The 19,421-nt window shown below is 39.3% G+C and overlaps 2 protein-coding genes and 1 non-coding gene across 3 annotated transcripts; 2 read left to right on the forward strand and 1 right to left on the reverse strand.

The window, feature by feature from the left end:
• Positions 1-801: 801 nt before the first annotated feature.
• Positions 802-7,466, forward strand: LOC147214656 (uncharacterized). The gene is made up of 7 exons (XM_086140794.1): positions 802-939; positions 2,132-2,334; positions 2,939-3,031; positions 3,137-3,235; positions 3,923-4,033; positions 4,116-4,236; positions 5,095-7,466. The coding sequence occupies exons 1-7, from the start codon at positions 912-914 to the stop codon at positions 7,017-7,019; spliced, it is 2,580 nt and encodes an 859-aa protein (XP_085996920.1). The 5' UTR covers positions 802-911; the 3' UTR covers positions 7,020-7,466.
• A 1,201-nt stretch (positions 7,467-8,667) lies between these two features.
• On the forward strand, positions 8,668-17,596 carry LOC147214657 (uncharacterized). The gene is made up of 7 exons (XM_086140793.1): positions 8,668-8,840; positions 10,516-10,718; positions 12,928-13,029; positions 13,213-13,308; positions 13,466-13,576; positions 14,553-14,676; positions 15,264-17,596. The coding sequence occupies exons 1-7, from the start codon at positions 8,813-8,815 to the stop codon at positions 17,288-17,290; spliced, it is 2,691 nt and encodes an 896-aa protein (XP_085996919.1). The 5' UTR covers positions 8,668-8,812; the 3' UTR covers positions 17,291-17,596.
• Positions 17,597-19,287: 1,691 nt separating this feature from the next.
• On the reverse strand, positions 19,288-19,360 carry trnar-ccu (transfer RNA arginine (anticodon CCU)). The gene has a single exon. It is a non-coding gene; the product is annotated as a tRNA-Arg (tRNA).
• Positions 19,361-19,421: the final 61 nt, after the last annotated feature.

Here is a 19,421-nt window from a genome sequence, read left to right on the forward strand (position 1 = left end):
TCAGGTACTCTCATATGCAATGACAGAGAGATCTGATAGGCCATGATTAGAAGGAGCCCCCCCCCCCATCTGAACCCAAACAAAGTTTTTTGTTGACGGAGTTCTGTGCTCATCATAAACTGTCGATATCAAACACCAAGTTCAGTCGTAAGGGTGTCCTTATGCAAACTTGGAAACCAAGACACTCTAAGTTGCATTTTGATGACGGACTTAAAAGTTGTGTAATTGGACTTGCAGATGCATGTCTTGGGCACCTGGGTGAAGAGAACTGTCAACTCGACATCAGTTGATCTTGATTTAAGGAATCGGGTTTAGTGGCCTTAGATTTGAATTTGTGCTTTTTGCAGGTGCTGTTGTTCGGTTGGCTTCGTCTGATTGTGATCTCACTGGAGTGTTTCACAGCCCATTGAGAAGTGGCTGGGATGAGAATCAGCACCTCCAGATCCAAGGCCATGGTCCTCAATGGGTAAAGGTGGAGTGATTCCTCTGGCTTCCCCTGGAAGGGCTGGGCGAAGTGGCTGGAGAAGGAAGTCTGGGCCTCTCCGCTGATCCTGCTGCCCCTGTGACCCGCCCCCTGATAAGGAGCAGGAAATGAATTGATGCTTCTAAAAATGCCTTCGTGTCAAGGGTAATCTTTTTTTTTAAAGGACCAGATATTCCTTTTTACAACATAACCAACCCCCTACCCCAGCCAAATGTACTGTTATGTTAATATTTATAAATAAAATGAACGTCATGTTAATGCAGACGAGAGGTAGGAACCTTTGACGAATGCAGCCGGAACAAAAATACGTTCGGAATGAACGTTGTGTTGTCAGCACACGGACACGGTCTTGGCGCCACTCTCACAATAGAGATTGGGAGAATAATTCAACAATATTTCTCCATAATAGGTTGACGATAACAAAAGAATGGAGGACTCTTGTTCAAGGGGAAGTTGTGAGTAAATTTATTCACTTACCAAGGTTTAAAAACACTGAAGTCAGTGGCTAAGCTAGCTAGCAAGCCAATAGCGAACATTGTAAAAGCTGCCGTCAGAACGGAATTTCTCCCGTTACGGCGATATTGAGAAAACCAAACTATTGGTAAATGACAGAAGCAGTTCAGAAGTTTAAATTATCCAAACGGTTGACCAAAATCTTAGTTACTAAAAGTTTGGACAGTAGAAACTTTTCCTCGGAGGGTGGAAGTTTTCGGACTCGGGTTCACGCATCCTGAGTCGATGCTTACGATGATAGGCGTTTCGACCCTCTCTAAATAACGACCCTCCTAAATTATGATTATTATTCATTATAACTGGTCAGATAGGGAAACTAACATGTTGGATACACAACATGAAGAAACTGAGTCGATTTCCAGCTCGACGACTACTTTTAATTCCACTTTTATTGATACGTATTTAAGACATTTCAACAAGCAGCTGCGTCCAGAGGTTTTCTTCATCGTCTGAGTGTAATAAGCTGACATTGCATGACTAATAGTGCATTTTATTTCAAGGTGCCTCTCTAACGGACCAATAGTTTTCAATCGTTTCTAATTTTCGTTTTATACCTCCAGGATTTTAGAAATATCTTGCTGATTTTTAATTAATTTCTGTTTGAATGAGTTTCTTGAATTTCTGATTAACTACTTTTTTGTTTTGATCTATTTCATTGGATAGTAATTCTTGCCGATCTACAGGTCATAACCTGAATAACAAGTTCTTATTGTTCTGATTTTTGAAGGTGACTAGACTCAAATTAGATGATATGACAACTTAACAAATTATTAGCAGAACAATAAAGAACAACTTAAAATGAATCCCAAATCCCCAAAAGTTTTTTATAATCCTTTTCTAGTTTGTGGATATAGACAGTTGAGTAATGTATGTATTGTCATTTTTCAACTTTGTTTTAGTTTTAGTGGATATTTGATGTATATTGACAGATTTGTTGGCCCAAGTTATTTCACTCAGGGCAACTGTCATGAGGACAGATAAATGTAACATTGTATTAGCCACTTATACGTGGAGAGCACTTCGTGCAACATATAGTGTACCTTTTTTTTAAAACTACAAAAAACTAGGTACGACACCGAAAATAAAGTGGGACTGTCCCAGCTGTTCAAATGACCCCTATTCTATTTCCTCCAGGTGCTCCTCTTCCTTTCGCCGCACTGCGCCTCCTTATCCCTCCTATCCGTTTGCTGTCCGCTGTAGCCTGGCAGACCATCCAGCGCCGTCTTGTGGCTGATTATGGGACACTTGAGGAGTTTGTATCCATGATAACAGACATTGTTCCAGAGCTTGTCAGCAGTCGTCATAGGGCTCAACTCATACTGGGCCTCAGAGGGCGGGTGAGAAGCAGCACTTAAACATTATTATTCACAGAGGATCAATACATTGGGCTTGCTGTGTGATTACAGCTGTCTGTTCATTACATTGACGTGCTCTCAAATAGTCTTCATGAGGAATTTAATATTTAATCCTCATCATTCAAAACAGAAAACTTCAATGTACAAAGGCACTCCATGACGGACCATGACGGACAGTATGACTATCTGTGTTAGACATTGTCTAAATGTGATGGAGTAATGTTAATCTCTAAATGATCACAAAATTGTCTAAAAATAAACAAGAATACATGTGAAAACCGAGTTTGAAACAAATAAGTGGCACAAAAAAGGTCAATGAAAGTATTGCAAAAGCATTTTCATATTTTTGATCATTGAAATGGTAGATTTAAAGGTCAGCTCGGTGACACTGTGTCTATTATTTTCAGCATTTTAACACAGAGACTATATCAGTATTTTTCCATATTTTTGAGGTCTAATACTTGTTAATAGTGTTGTTTCCAAAACATCTTTTGGTTTCATATAACTGGTCTGAAAGGCATGTGTTAAATGAAAGCTGAGACCTGGTTGTAACTGCATGATTATCTGTGTGTGCATGGGTGTATAGCTCATCTTGGAGTTATGTCAGTGTGAAGAAACAGCCAATGCTGCTGTAGTTCAGCCCCACCTGGACAGGATGCACACCCTGATGGAGGACTGGGTAAAAGAACATGACACGGCAGTAATTTTGTTTCAAGTATCCATTTTTTTTCCTGCTGCGTTGTGTCGCTTGTGAGGTTCACTGTCGTCCGTGTCCTCTGTACAGACAGGAGCAGCAAACCAGGACATCAAACCATACCCAGAATTTGTGAATATGATTAAGCAGTTGCTGGACAATCCTCTTGAAAGACAGTTATTTTATGAGGTCAGTGCTCTTTGTCTGATTGTGGTCAAGACATCAAGAAAATCCCCAGGCACAAATTAAATCTCCGGAAATAAAATGACTCAAGAGGGTTTTCATTCTGATTTGGCTGTTTTTCTGCTGGCTTTGTTTGATGTGCTGTATATTACAAATTCTTTATATTGATTAGAACATGCCCAGTTCCATCCACATCATCCTCTGTTTAACAATTTCTGACCAAAGTGGTGATGTGGGATTTTTGTTGATTGAGTCGAAGAATTGGGGGTGGAGACAAATGTGTATTTGTTTTTTCTCCCATGATGAGCGTCTAGTGAAATTGCCTTAAATTGTTTATCTTTTTTGTTGATTTTTCTTGTAACATTTAACTGATTTCATGCTCACTTATCCCTTGCTTTTTTTCTATCCCAATTATATAAACTAAATTAATAAAGATATTATTATCAAGGAGAAAGATCAGCATTTTTTCAAGACAGTGTTTCATGTGGTAAAATTAAGTTTCACAGTCGATGAAATGGAAATAAATCCATATTGTCACATATGGTGTGTATGTGTGTGTGTGAGTGTACACACACACACACACACACACACACACACACACACACACACACACACACACACATGCTTGATATAACTTTCCGCCATTTTTGATGTGTTTTGTCAAAGTTAAATATTATCCTCAATGTTCTTTAGAGCACTTTTCCTGAAGCCTTTGGGCCTGAAACCCATGAAGCGCTTCAAAGTTTGATGTGGCAGTTTCTGTCAAGCCTTGAGAAGCTTCTCCCTACTCAAACAATCCACCAGGTACGGGCCTAAGATAAAAAGGAAACAAGAATATTATTTTGGTATGTATTTCTGAGGCACGTTTTCACGTTTTCACTCCAAGGTCGCCTCCATGATTGGTGAGGCATTGGTTCTGAAGGACTGTCTGAATTCAGTGTCTGGATGTGAGCAACTGAAAACTGTTCTACGACACCAGAGGGACTGCAACCAACAAGATCATAATGGTAAGCTGCAAGCACTCCCTAAAATCTTTGAGCAACCGCCCTGGACATTGTAGGGACTTAACATTTGGACAAAACTGCAACCATATCTTGTATGTAATTTGGGAACTGTATCAAGTGCAAGTGTTCTGGAAATGTTTAAAGTTAATTAAGATTTTTTCTTAACCAGTTTATTCAGTTGAGTCCACTTATGTCTTGTTTGCTCACATTGCTCAACATATATATTCAGGGGCTCCAGTTTAACCATTTACATGACAGTCCTTATTTTGTTGTATTGACCCATTTATTATTTATTACATTATTGAAGAGCTGAGGCATATTGGGTCAACTTATAATTGAGATAGTTATTGCTCAAGGGGGCTGTAATGTTGTGCATGGTGAGAGAGGGCAGTGATGTAAGAGAGAATATCCTACGTATCTGAGTAGAACCCTTGAATAAATATGGTAAGATGCTGTGATGTCACAAGGAGAACTGTGTGTGTGTGTTGTGGCGGGGGATTGATCACTTTCTTGGAATTTTTTGTGTCAATCTCTGTAAAGTTGAAAAAAGACAGTTACTGACGGACTTAGCCTTGCATCAGATCATCAATGTTGTCTCAGGTTACACTGTTGAAAAATGACAGCAGATTGCTTCTAATTCCATTTGCTTTTATCATCTCATATTTATTGACAGTCATATTTCACTCAGACTCCTAATATGTCTCTATTACTCTGCTGAATTATGAGTTGACTATTAGCTATAAAGACTAAGGAAATGTGGGAGAGGCTTTGCATATTTTATTATGCCAAGTGATTAAATTAAAAACTGTTAACTTACCACTTAATAATGATTCTTAATTTTTTCTACTATACTATTTTTAGGTTCTTCTGTGGAGGATACATGCACTATCTCCCCTTTTGATATTTCTTCTATTGAAAGAATGGAGACAGAAAATCGACATCCACCAGCTCAGTGCTTGCAAATGGTATCTTCATGTACACAAGGGACAGATAAAAAATCTACTGCATTGTCTTGTCTAACCTTGGTAAAATCTGATGCAGTCCCAGAGAATCAAAACCAGATAAAGACTGACATTGCTGCCCGGGAGGCTGAGACAGTGGAGTCTTTGGAAGAATTCATAAGTGCAGAGCAAACTGCAGAAACTCAACACGATCAAGTTGGTGTCATTAAAGATTGTATCGTTCAGCTTGAGAGACTTGAAGTACCGGTTCTCTCTGAGTCTCGTTCTGCGAGGCCAAATAGAGGCCTTAGAATGAAAAGGATTCTGCTGGAAGTGAAAAGAGGACATCGGCGAGAGGGGGATGCTTTTTCTGGGTTGAATAGCTCTGATGATGAGGATCCAGGCAGCAGAGACTCCTCCTGGTCTTACTATTCGGATGAGGAAACATGCTGGAACACCAGTACTTGTAGTTCAGATTCATGGTCTTACTACTCTGATGACAGCTCTTCCTTTGTGTTTCCAGTTAGTTCCCCTCAACCCTCTTCACTGTCAAGCTCTTTCACTGATGAGCCTTTCTCAACGAGTCTTCATGACGTAGATGGATTTCTGACTATTGGCTCAAGGCAAAAAAATGGTACTCTGCACAACAAAGCCAGCTCAGCCAAAAAGCCTCGTAAAAGCCAGTGCTTCCTGTGCGGCGAGCAAGTGACAAACCAGACAGCTCACATGAAAATTCACTTTCCCAACGGGAGCTATGCCTGCCCACGTTGCGACAGCAGATTTAAACGTGTTGATTCTTTGAAGTTGCATTTAAAAAGGATCTGCTTCGACTACAGGCAGCAGCAGCAGTCACCGCAGCAAGAACCACAGCAGCAACAGCAGATGTGTCAGAATAAAACCCAAGAGCTTTACCAGTGCTCCAAATGCAGTGAGGTTTTCAAGTACAAGCTTTCACTTAAGGCACATGAACGCACCCACAACGAGCTCTATTGCACCGTTTGCCGGAAGGTTTTGCGAGACGAAGCCACATTAGCGAGACACAAGGAATCTCACACGCCGTTTCAGTGCACCCGCTGTAGTGAGACCTTTGCCATTTTCAGGCCTCTGCTCAAGCACTGTGAAAACTTCCACAATATCAGTAGACCCTTCAAATGCAACCATTGCCCTAAGACGTTCTCCCGGCTGCGTATTTTAATCAGACATGAGTGGAAACACACAGGTCACCTCCCCTTCAGATGCGCTCTGTGCTCTCTGAGGTTCAGAAATGACACAGATCTCATTTGCCATCAGAGAGTCCACACAAGAGAGAGACCTTATCTTTGTGCTGAGTGTGGGAAAACATTCACCCAAAAGTCTAACCTGCTGAGACATTTACACTTCATCCACAGCGAGTCTCGGAATGAGAAAAAGTATTTCTGCTCTAACTGTGAGAAGTCTTTTAAAGAGAAAGGTGCCCTGATTAAACACCAGAAGAACAAACACAATAACGGAATGTCCCGCCATCCATGCCCGTACTGTGGAAAGATGTTATCCGCCTCATCACTCGTGCGACATAAACTGATCCACACGGGAGAGAGACCTTATAAGTGTACTGTTCCAGAGTGTGAAAAGTATTTCAGGTCAACCTCTGAGGTGAAGAAACACTTCTTAACTCACCACTCCACTGAGCGGCCGTATAAATGTGACATCTGTGGAAAGGGCTTTATAAATATGTGGATACTCAACACACATTACAAAATCCACTCAGGGGTGAAGCCGTTCGTCTGCCCAGCCTGTAACAAGACTTTCTCCAAGCTCAGTAGCTTGAAGAGACACAAAAAGTTTTTACATACAGTTATGAGTTAATCACATGTACAAAAGAGGCTTGCTTACTCACAGAGCTGATGTTTTATCACCAAAGAATTGAGAAAACATTGAAGCACAGATGAAAAGTTTGTATATATACCTGTGTTCTCTTAACAGGATAATTAAAAATATTGGTCCATCGTGGCATGGTCTGAAGTTTGAGATTAAACTCAATAAATGTTGTGAGCCCTATGAGAAAATATTTTCAATGTCAAGATAATAAACTAATTTTTAATTTTGTGGATTTTTTTGTTGTTAATTTCAGTTATTTTTCATTGTTATGTCTACTTGATTTGCTTTTCTTTGAAACATAAACCTCTTAATGAATTCAAATGCAGTCCTGAGCACATTGAGCAGATTGTCACATGTCAAAGCACCAAAAAAACCTCAGTAGGAGCCATCTCTCATGAATAATCAAGATGGTTGTCTGACGAATTTAAGGCTGGCGTCAAGGTATACTGTTTGGTTTGGAATAATTTCAAAACCACAAATTTTCTCCCAGTCACTTCTCTGTTGTCACAAAGAAAAAATGCAGGGACTCGACATTCTATAATACATTATCTCTAAGCACAGTTTCAAATGCTGTAGACATTATTTAAAAATTAAAATTATGTTTCTAAAAAAATTGGTTGCTGAGATTTGTAGCAATACATTTTTGAACCCAATGACCCCAATCCCCCATCAGGCTATGTTTAATTTGGATTTGGCCTTTGAGCCTGTTTGCTCACACATTAACTCTTCTGGTACTCTGATTTATATTGTCCGGAGAAATTATTTAGGGTTTTAAATCAATGCAGAAATGCAACCTTATACATATTGTCATCAATGCTGGGTTTTGGTTAATCAGTGACAATGCAAACCAGATGATTATTTTTTTCGCTGTTATTATGCACGTTGTCTCGTTGTACAGTGCCTTTTTTCTAAAAGTTTTACAACTACAATATTTAACAAAGTAAAAAGGATAAGTATCTAGTAGAAGAATTTCTAACAACATATTTGATAATGTTCCATGTATTTATCCAGAAATGGATCTTTATGGGAAGAAAAAAAATTAAATTGAATAGCACTTTTATTCCCCAATGGTCAATTAAAGGACACATGAAGTAGCATGTACATACAATGAGCCACACGACTATAAAATGAATGGTACGTCTATATAATAAACAATGCCTCTGTACAATCGACTGTAGATTTATCCAATAAATTGGACATTTGTACAAACATTTATAATGTTCTTGCCAATCTAAATGTATCAATATTATTATTGAAATGAATTTTAACACTGAAACATAAGGGTTCTGTGTTGCAGTTTAACTTTTTTCCCCTGAAATTCTTTATGCATTAATTACAATGCTCTTCTCATACTTATTAAGTAATATCGTACTTCTCTTTACGTCCCATTGACTGATTGACGTTGTTGTCTTATTGATACCACCAATAATAATGTGAGTAGTAATACTTTAAGTGTTATTCGTAATACTGATGATACTATTAAATATGCTACTCTAATTGGCACGATCAAATACATTCAGTAGGAATCAGGAATTGATTTTCTATTTATATGATATTGGAGCGAAGACCCCAGGAGCGATGTAGACGCGGAACTAATAAAAACGCAGACACAGCGTCACTATCGGACTGTTATTCCGGACGGAACGTGAAGGCAACCGCTGACGCACAGTGATACGCTCCTCCGGACTGCCAGACTGGACAGTTTAAACACAACATTTGTCGTCAACTGAGCCACTGACATAATTTCTGCAACTGTTATGTAACTTCAGTGCATACACAGGATGGATGAAGGAATTTCAGATGTACCTGGTGAGTTTAAACTGTTTGTAGACAGCTTTGTTTTGCTAGGCCGCAGAATAACCCGCGCGCGGGAATAGCATTAACAATCCTTGTCAGAAAACCGTCATTATTTTAATTTGTTGCTTTTTTCAGCCCTTCCAACCATAGTTCTGTCATTTGACTCACACTTTTCTGGAAGTAGTGAACTATTGATACGGAAACACACTCAAGTAAGGGGCAGTTTCGTGATGCACGCTAATGCTAAAAGAACGGATCTGCTACCATAGCTAACTGCAGCTAAACTACATGAAGCATATCATCCCAGTCCAGTTTCTCTCCGTTCCGCTGAACTTTAACGCCCGTAAATACATTGATTTTTCACTCGAATGATTTCCCCCCCCCAAAACATACATAAGACACTCAATTTGATACAATATTGATGTATGTATTAATTTAATCTAGTTAGCGTTTAATGGCCTGAATGAATAGCTTGTTCAATATGTTGATCTTGAATGGCGTTGATGTACATTTTAATCAGTGACCCCATTCTCAAATGAAATGTTTGGACGTGTACCGTAAATCGCTTTGAGAAAAACTTAACATTACTCATTATACGATTTTTGAATATGTCAACTCATTTAATTGAATCATGTCTGGCTTTTAATACATTAGCTTTCTTCATGACTAAACATATCAGGCTTTTAGGGGTTTGTCAACATGAGAGAGCGTTTTTCACATGAGTAATACATTGCCTTGCAATTGCATTTTCTCATTTTTTGCAAAAAAAAAACCAGTAAATGTATTTTACCTCTTGGCTTTACCACCTGATTGGCTCAGTCGAATTGAAGTAACAGTATTGATTGCACATGCATACACATTAAATTTGTAATATCTGCCTTCATGACTACCAACATAATGTAAATGTTTTATATTCTCCAGTACTACATTTTTACAAAGTATCAGTAACAGAGTTATTGTCAATCACATAATCATGATCAATTAGGGTGGGTTAATGTGGAAACAGGAACAGTCAGAAGCCTATATATAATTTTGACATATCTTCTTATGCGTAAAATAATTACATCTCAGGCACAGTGTGTTCTCAGCAAGCAGAGAAATAGTTTAAAAAGATGTCCAGGATTCTGCTCGTGGATCTAGACTCCGATCTTAAATGTATATAAAATGCTAAATATTTATATCAAATTAAGCTACCTCAAATGTTCACATGTTCGTTTACTCATTGTTTTCTTTTAGCGGCTTAAAATATGTTAACATGTTAATATTGTTAATAATCATATCATCGTGCTCATTTTCAGGCCACTTTGTTTATTTTTTGGCTTTTGGGGGGGGGGGGATGACATAGGATTTCTGCCTTAATGTCTACAATGATGATGATGGTTTTAAGCTGACTAATTGCAGTCACTCTCATATTTTTTTTCATGACTGAGAACAGTCACATGGAAAACAGTGATAACCCATTATGGGAAAAAAGGAAGAAAAATGATCCATGTTCTCATGTAGTCAGTAAAATAATCATAGAAAAAATCTATGTTGACAGCATTTATTATACATTGATGTATCACTCTGTTCTTGTTTTAGGACAGTTGTACATTCATGTCCCTAATAGCTGTTTTCAGTTTTAATTTTACGTGAGTGTATCATATTGTAAAACAGTTTTCTAAATGTTTATTTCCCTCATTTTCAGGTCCCTCTCTAAATCTCTCCACTCTGCGCCTCCTTGTCTCACCAATTCGACTGGTCTCTGCAGCCATCTGGCAGACAGTGGAACAAAAGATTGTGTCAGATTATGGCCTTCTTGAGGAGTTTGTGTTTATGGTTACAGAAATTGTTCCTCAGCTTCTCTCCATGCGCCAGAGGGCTGAACTTATTTTGGGTCTCCGAGCACGGGTGAGAAATACGAATTAAATATCTCTGAAATGTATCTGTTAAGTTTCTGTCATCCAAATAAAATTAATTCTATAGGACTTTACAACCTATGCAGAATATGATACTGTTCTTGGAGGCACAAAAGATATACTCACAAACTTAAAGTAAAATGCATTGCAGCTATGATTAAAGTTAAATATTTAGGAAAAAGTCAATCACTTGGGCCTTCAAACACTAGTGACCCACCAGTCACCAGTGACCCACCAATCACCAGTGATTGAAGGGCTTGGTTTAACAGTTCTGATATCACACTTGTGGGTTGTGGCAGTTGATCGTGGTTTTATATGCCCTTCCCTTCAACTGTAATTGGATGGCTTAGTAAGAATGAAAGTGGCAAATACAACATTTTATAGTTAAGAGGTTTTTCAACTGTGACCAAAAGAAAATAACAAGGTTGTGTTGCATAGTGAAATACATAGTGCTCTTAATGCTTGATATTGTCAAGACACACTGGACTTGGTAGAAAATGCTTTGGATGGGCAATCTCCAGAAAGAACTTTAACATGGAACAGGTAATAAATAGTGGAGAAACCCCTTCTCCAGTTAAAACGAATATGCATGTTACACAACAGCCTATGTATCAATTAATGTGATTCCATTGTAGCATTTTAATTTCCCACATATTCTTGCATTATTATATGAAATTGAAACTAAAAGTGCAATTGTCCTATTAGCACAGACCTTTTCATTTATATTTTGTGACTATTTTGAAACATAACTGTAGGGAAATCAATGTTGTCACTATTTTAAGGAGTACAATTTTCAAATATTCATTCAGTATGTAAGATGATCAAATTGTGTTATAATTTATGATCATTTTCATTGTCATTAGTTATAATGACTATGGTTTTCTAATAGAAAGTTATGTGTATAAAAAAGGTAGAATTGGTCCACCTTTGTTTTATATTGGTAAAAACTTACATTGAATGTGTGAACTTGTCAGTAATGCATGGAAATGGGAAACATTTGGGCCAATTTATTTGGTATCCTTGTTCTCGTAGTGAGAGAGGATACAGAGAATAGGGTTAGATGGAGAAGGTTGATACACTGGCGACCCCTGAAGGGAAAAGCCGAAAGAAGAAGGTCCAACATATTGTTGTGCAATTCAGCCCAATCAGCAATATGAGACAGTTCCCCTCAGCAGATCATAACCTGCTACATCAGCCACATGAAAAATGTACTCAAAAGTGTAAAAATGACATTGTTTTAGAATAGAATAGAACTTTATTCATCCCAAAGCAAATTCTTTTGCCGGAAGGCTCCAACATTACATATATTCATCCGAAACATGATACTGCTTTTATTGCCGTTTTATTTGTTAGATACTCTATTGGACTGTTATCAGGTCTTGCTGTACTGTAAGTGTCCTCTCACACAGATACTCAAGTAAACTGCTCTTAATTAATTTTAGAAGATGGCAGTAGAGGGTTGATTTTCAAGATGTTGCTTTGCCCAACAAAGCTTTTTACAATTTTCCCCTGCTTATTGCAGAGGTAGTTAGTAGTAGTTACTACTCTAACCTTCTTCTCTTTGGCCTTCCTCACAAATCCCTCCATTAACTCCAACTAGTCCAGAATTCAGCTACCTGTATCATAAGTGGAACACCCTCTCTCCACCACATCACTCCTGTCCTCCCACAGCTGCACTGGTGCCTGCTTCAGTTTCGTATTCAGTTCAAATCCCCCTGTTAACATTCAAGGCCATCCACAGCCTCGTCCACCCCATAGCTGTCCATCCTCCTCCATGTTCCCACTCCCTCCCACTCCCTCAGATCCTCTTGCTCCATACACCTTTCTGTCCCCTCTGCCCATTTCACCACAGTTGTGAACAAAGCGGCTGAATGTTCTGCTCCCTTTCTCTGGAATTCATTACCACCCAACTCAGAAACACTTGATTCATTCCCCCTTTTCAGTTCACAACCAAAACACATCTGTGAAAAGCGGCCTATTCCATCTGGTGCCTACTGCTTTGTGACTTAATTTTTTTTTTTGTACTCTTACCACTTTGTGTCTTTTAAATCTGTACTTTGTGTATATGCCTGGACAGTGTCTGAGTGTCAAGTAAGGCTCTTTAAATAAAACGTACTATTATTATTAAATAGGATGTGTGACCAGTGGTTTTGAGGTGTAACTGGAAACACATGAACATGGTTGCTGTGTTATGATTGCAGCTAATTCTGGAGCTGTGTCGCTCAGAAGACACCGCTGACCTCCAGATAATCCAGCCTCACCTTGACCGAATGCAGAACCTAAGATCTCTTTGGAACGTGGAGGTGGGTCGCAACCTTAGCTACACTCACTGATTAAAGCTTGAACCATTTTTTCCTCACTCTGATTGCTTAGATAAAGTGTTATAGTATTTTTTTTTATCCTTAGTATCAGTTATCTTTGTTTGTATTGATCCAATTCTAGGGGCACCCATAATAGTAATGTCCTGAAATTACCTCATTTTGCAGACTGGCAATACCGAGCAAGATGCTTCTGACTCCCATTTTATGGGCCTTGTGCAGAATTTGCTTCGAGATTCTGAAGAAAGAAGAAACTTTTTTGTAGTAAGTGTTTGTTTTGAAGTGTAACTTCATTAACAGGGAGGTACTCCTTGTTTTTCCACTAATGTGAATTATCCTCAACCAAAGCAAAATCCTTTTGCTTTCTATGTGAGTGCCTGCCTTGGATGTACAACTTTTGGAATGTCCTCGTTTTTTTTAGGATGTTTTCCCAGGAGACTTTGGCCCTACATATGACAAAGCAATCCAATCACTGATGTGGCTGTTTCTGTCCAGGCTAGAAAAGCTACTTCCATCTCGCACTCTCCAACAGGTATATTTAATTTAACACTGAATTTTTTCCCATGCTTTCTTCAAACACAAGATTAGTTCCTTGTGCTACCCTTGTTCTTAAGCCCATTTTAATATAGCCTGTTTATTGGGAGGTATCATAGATTGCAACTATACCCTGCTGTTTGTTAAGTTGTTGACAAAACAGAAAAAAATCAAAGGCTTTAAGCCAGAAGAGAAACTGAATAAAATGTATAAAGTCACTTTTTTATTTATAATATATATATATTCCCATGGATTTCATATCACTAAATATTTTGAGACAGGTATATGAGTGACAGGCTTGTAATTTGTTTTTCCAATCGCTCAAGAAAGATTGCAGATACTTTTGAATTATTAAAGTGAACATTTCTTGTATTAAAAAGTCTTTACTAACAAAACAGTCCGGAAGGATTTAGCCCTGATGTTTTGAGTTTCATATGCAGGGAGGATCTGTCTTGTGGATTTCACAGAATGTAATTATTATCGCTACCTGAGGTTTTTTTTTTCCCCGCCGTCTTTTTCAAATGGATGATTAATTTGAACAAATATATTTCTCTTACACTCAATTGCTGCTGGTGTTTTTCTGAGTCCCTTCGTGGAAGTCACAGCTGATATTTTTGTGATAATGACAACCTTTGTTTGCAAGATCTTCTAGTTGCTATTCTTACCTTAAAACATAATAGTAATTCAAGGAAAAGAGTTCTCCTCAGTTTTTCGAAATCTTTTTAAAGATTCGTCTTGAGAAATGAGTTTGTTGGTTGTTGGTTTTTTTTTAGATCATTTAAGTTCTTTGTCTCAATAGTTTAGTCATCAGTGTACTATTGTTCCTCAGAAACTATTCCTAATTTCAGTTCCATTAATTAATTGAGGTTAATTTTGCCTTGTATCAACCATCAAAGGCCATGTCTGTCATCATTTATGACATCGGTATGTGATCAAAGAAGTTTTACCCCACATTTTGTCATCTCTTTTGTCAGATTGCCTCATTGCTCGGTGATTCCTCCTCTGTTCTGAGCGAGTGCATTGGTTCATTTACATCACCTATGGAGCTCAAGACTTTGCTGGATACTCACAAAGATCTCACTCAGTTGGAGGATGTTGGTAAGATTTTGCACATTTTAGTGATCTGGACATAAACTCTCAATACACTCTTGTTCTGGACAAAAGCTAAAGAATGGTTGAGAAATATTCCAGTCAAAGAAAACGCATGTAAATGAAGGTGGAAAAGTAAAGTTTCTTACGAATCTTTTTTTTTCCTCGTGCATTTCCAGAAAGTTATTGAACATTTTTCATGGCTGCACTGTGATTACAAAATTTGCAGCATGATGCAAAAAATAAATAAATCACAATATCAAGTTAATTAAATTAGAAATGAGAAATAAGAATCTAAGATAAACAAATGCGCCATAGAATTAGGATGGGATTGCTAAAAAATAAGAGGTAAACCGGTACATGCTCAAAAAAGCTTGACCGGTGCTGGAAATGTCTTGGAAAATGATATTTGGGGAAACAGGAAAGCCTGGAAATGCTTAATCATGTCAGGTAGTAGCTAAAGGCTGACAAATTAGTTAGTTTATTCTTCTTCTAAAGTGTCCTTTCATTCTATTTGAAAGATTCAAGTCTATAATTGGCTTTCATGTGAACATGTTTGACCACTCGAACACTTGTTTCTTTCTTTTGGTTTGCAGGCTCTTGCAGTGTGGACAGTGGCATTCTGTCAGCCCTGTGTCTCCCCCCTGTGGAGAGAGTTGTGATTGTCAATGACCAAACAGGAACAAATGCAACAAACAGCCTGGTGTATACAGTCTGCACTGAGATGGAGGTGGAGTCTGACAACAAGGTGGAGTACATGGAGAGAGACGGGAACTCTAACAAATGTGCACAGACCCCCTGGCTAGGAATGGGTGGTGAGCTGAAAGCTGAAGCCGGCACAGAGGGGGTGAGCGAACGCGCAGAAGCCGCCGATGCCAGTGAGTGTGAAATGGCAGAGGACCACCACGAAAGCGCTGCTGGAACTCTGATGATTGGGGAAGATGGTCATGTGACGGTACTCGACGGTGGGGAAAAGAAGCCAAACAGGCGGGGAAGAAAAAAGAAACGAATTGCTGATGAAGACTACCAAGTGCAAAACAGAGCACGGGAGGAAGAAGACGATCCGGACTTTGAAGTGTTTGTGAAGAGACCGGTGCGAAAGAACCGTGGACTAAAGATGAAGCGGTACCTGTCTCAGTGGAGGAAATCAGGAAAGACGCAGGGCACGACGACCAGTGCAAAAAGGTTCTCCAGATCCCATGATTCAACCAACAGCAATGACCTTGATGAAAGAACATGCAAAGTATGTGGTAAAGTGGTGAGCCATGCCAAGTTCTTGGACCGTCACATGCATCAACACTCTGAGGAGATGCCCTATTCTTGTGCAGCGTGTAAACGGATGTACAAGAGCTTGCGGTACTTGCAGCACCACAAATGTCAAATTGTTTCAAAAGTGAAAGTCAGCAGGAAACCGAAGGACCAAGATGGGACTGCCGATGAAGGTGAAGAAGGCGAGCAATCCTCTATTGCAGCTCCCAGTGGCACGAGCCCAGAAGAGCTTGTTGCAGAAAACACAGCTGAAGACCTCGATGCTGAGAAGAGTCCAGACAAGAGTGTGCTGGATGGTCCTTTTTACTGTCCTCACTGCAGTGTGGAGTTTAAGTGCAAACAAACATTCAGGTTTCATTTAAGAAATATTTGCTACAATGAGCAGCAGGTGGATCCTGAGAGGCCAGAGGATGTTAAACATTGTTTCCGTTGCAACGAGTGTGACAAGGCCTTTAAATACAAATCTACTTTGGATTCCCACAAACAAACACACAACCCCCTCTACTGTGAGGTGTGCATGAAGTTAGTGCGGGATTCTGATGCTTTGGCAATGCACAAAGAGTCACACACGCCTTTTCAGTGTAACCAGTGCGAGGAGAACTTCCCCGTGTTCAAAGCGCTGCACAAGCACTACATTGATGTTCACAATCCCACTGAGCCTTTCACCTGCACCCACTGTCAGACAACCTTTTCCAGCTTGAAACGCTTCATCAGGCACGAGTGGAAACACACGGGCTATCAGCCATTCCAGTGCACTCACTGCACGAAAAGATTCCGCTCCTACTCCGATCTCGTGGAACATCAGAAAAAACACACAAAAGCATATCCGTTCCTTTGCTGGGAGTGCGGCAAGAAGTTCAGGCATGGCGTAACTTTAACGAGGCACGTGGAGCGTGTGCATCACTCCGGTGAGCCCATTATTGAGAAACCCTCGCCGATCTTCACCTGCTCTCAGTGCGGAAAGACCTTCACCTCCAGGAGGTGCCTTCTTAAACATGACAACTTCCACCACAAAGGCCTGCGCTTCCCATGCGAGCACTGCGGCAAAGGATTCTTTGGCAAAGACGCGTTAGTGAGGCACACACTGATTCACACGGGAGAGCGGCCTTTCAAGTGCGACGACTGCGACAAGTCTTTCCGCTCGGCGGCAGAACTTAAGATACACAGGAGGTACCACACGGGAGAAAGGCCGTTCAAATGCAACGACTGTGGAAAAGGTTTCGTACAGTCATGCTTTCTCACCCTACACATGCGAACCCACACTGGAGAGCGGCCGTATGTATGTAACATCTGTAGCAAAGGCTTTTCTAGCTTACATGGTCTGAAAAGACATAGGAGGCTTGTTCATGCGTAATTGTTTCGGTTGGTCTCAAGGCTAAACCTAAGAGGGAATGTCCTGGGTCCTTATCGAAGGACTAAGGTTTTAACCTCTCTCATACTCCAAGTGCAGATGCTGACTGAGATGGGGAAGAGATGCCATGTTTCCAAGTGAAAGGATAGTTTTGTTATCAAAGAGGCCACAATCAGTTTGGATTGTTAGTAAATTTTGGAATTGTATAGTGCATTATGAATACCGTAACTGTATTTTTTACAGAAATGCTTAATGTAGTAATACATAAGATAAATATGTACAAATTAAAACAGAGTTAAAATTCCCTAACTCCTTTGGGTATGACTTCTTTTTCTTGAATAAATGTAACATTTCTGTCATGTTATTTACTCAAGAGCATAATCATTCAGATGTTCTTGCCATTAAAAACCAAAGCAACTCAAGAGAAATAGCATTCAGAATCATGGAACATGAAATGGTAACACTTTGAGAAAATTGTCAGGATGTGAGGAAAAAAAAAAAGCAGAAATACGCCCTCTACAGGATGTATAATCTCAATGTACCTTTCCATATATGAACGTTTGGGGCATTCATTTATAGCTTCATGCACATAAATGTTGATCAAAAACGAACTAAAACGTTTTTCAGCTTTACATGAGGCTGTCTAAAGGTTATCTGAAAAATCTAACTAATTTCTACTAATAATTAACACACTGAACAAAGGATGGGTAAAACGGATACATGTCAAAGACATAAATTGCCTTTGGAACAAGTCAATTAAATTCATTAGACCTATTTGTATTGACCACTGCAAATCTTAAATGATCAAGAAAACAAAGCCAGACCTGTGTCTGAAATATATATTACAATCAGTCACATCACATCAAGCTTCCACCTAACTGCTATAATGAGAAAAGGAATTCTCTAGGCTGCAAAAGGTATTTTATTAGTGAAGAATCTGTGGATTGTCTGCTTAATGAGTCCCAGTGGTGAAAATGAAAGTTACAGTTACAATACAACATGTCTTGTCACGACAACAGCCTGCTCTAAGATGCTGAGCTTGCTGTAACTGAAGATTAAATGAGATACCAAGTGCTATCAAACGTTTTTAGCATTTCAAAAAAATCCAAATTCCAAAACAAATTTTTAGTCATGGAAAGAACATTTATAGATGTGTGGAAATTGTCTAAAGTTTCCTCTCCAGAGCCCCTAACTATAAGTATCATTCTGAATGTAGGGGAACAAAAAAAAAAATGAAATATTTTACTTGGACTGAAAAAAAAAATCTGACATAATTAACCTGAACCCTTGTAAGAAAATATCTGTACATGTATCAACGAGGTACAATAAAGTAAATTTAAGATTACTTGCACATCAATATAAAGAAGTTCCTGAATAATTGATCAAAATATATGCAAAAGGAAAGATAATGGTAATTTCCTCTATCAAATTCATAGCAAAAAAAAAATTAGCTAATGACACTGAACTGGACATTAACTGACAAATTCATTATCCACAATCACCTCATGAAAAGTTCCTTGAAGTCAAGATTGCAGCGTAAGATCATAAAAATCCTTCTCCTTCGGCTTTTCCCTTCAGGGGTCGCCACAGCGAATAAACCCTCTCAATCTAACCCTATTCTCTGACACCAACCTCTCTGACACCAACTACCCTCATATCCTCTCTCACTACATCCGTAAATCTCCTTGTGGTCTTCCTCTAGACCTCCTGCCTGGCAGCTCCAATTCCAGCATCCGCCTCCGAATGTATTCACCATCCCTCCTCTCCCTCCTCTGTGCACGACCGAACCATCTCAGTCTGGCTTCTCTGACCTTCAACACATCCAACATCTACTGCCTCTCTGATGGACTCATTTCTGATACCATTCATCCTGGTCACTCCCAAAGAGAACCATAGCATATTCATCTTTACAACATCTAGCTCTACCTCCTGTCTTTTCAGTCATTGTAACTTTAGATCATAAAAATCCTGACATGACGGAGAAGGACTCAAAATATTGCCACCCCAGATGGGACTCGAACCCACAATCCCTGGCTTAGGAGGCCAGTGCCTTATCCATTAGGCCACTGGGGCACAGTGCCCTCACAGTCGGACAACTGCATGATCAATTCGATCCCACCCATCCCAGGATCAT

This window comes from Fistularia commersonii, chromosome 33 (assembly GCF_037954325.1).
Source record: "Fistularia commersonii isolate RoL2024-O1a breed Wild chromosome 33, RoL_Fcom_v1.0, whole genome shotgun sequence".
Taxonomy (NCBI): Eukaryota; Metazoa; Chordata; class Actinopteri; order Syngnathiformes; family Fistulariidae; genus Fistularia; species Fistularia commersonii.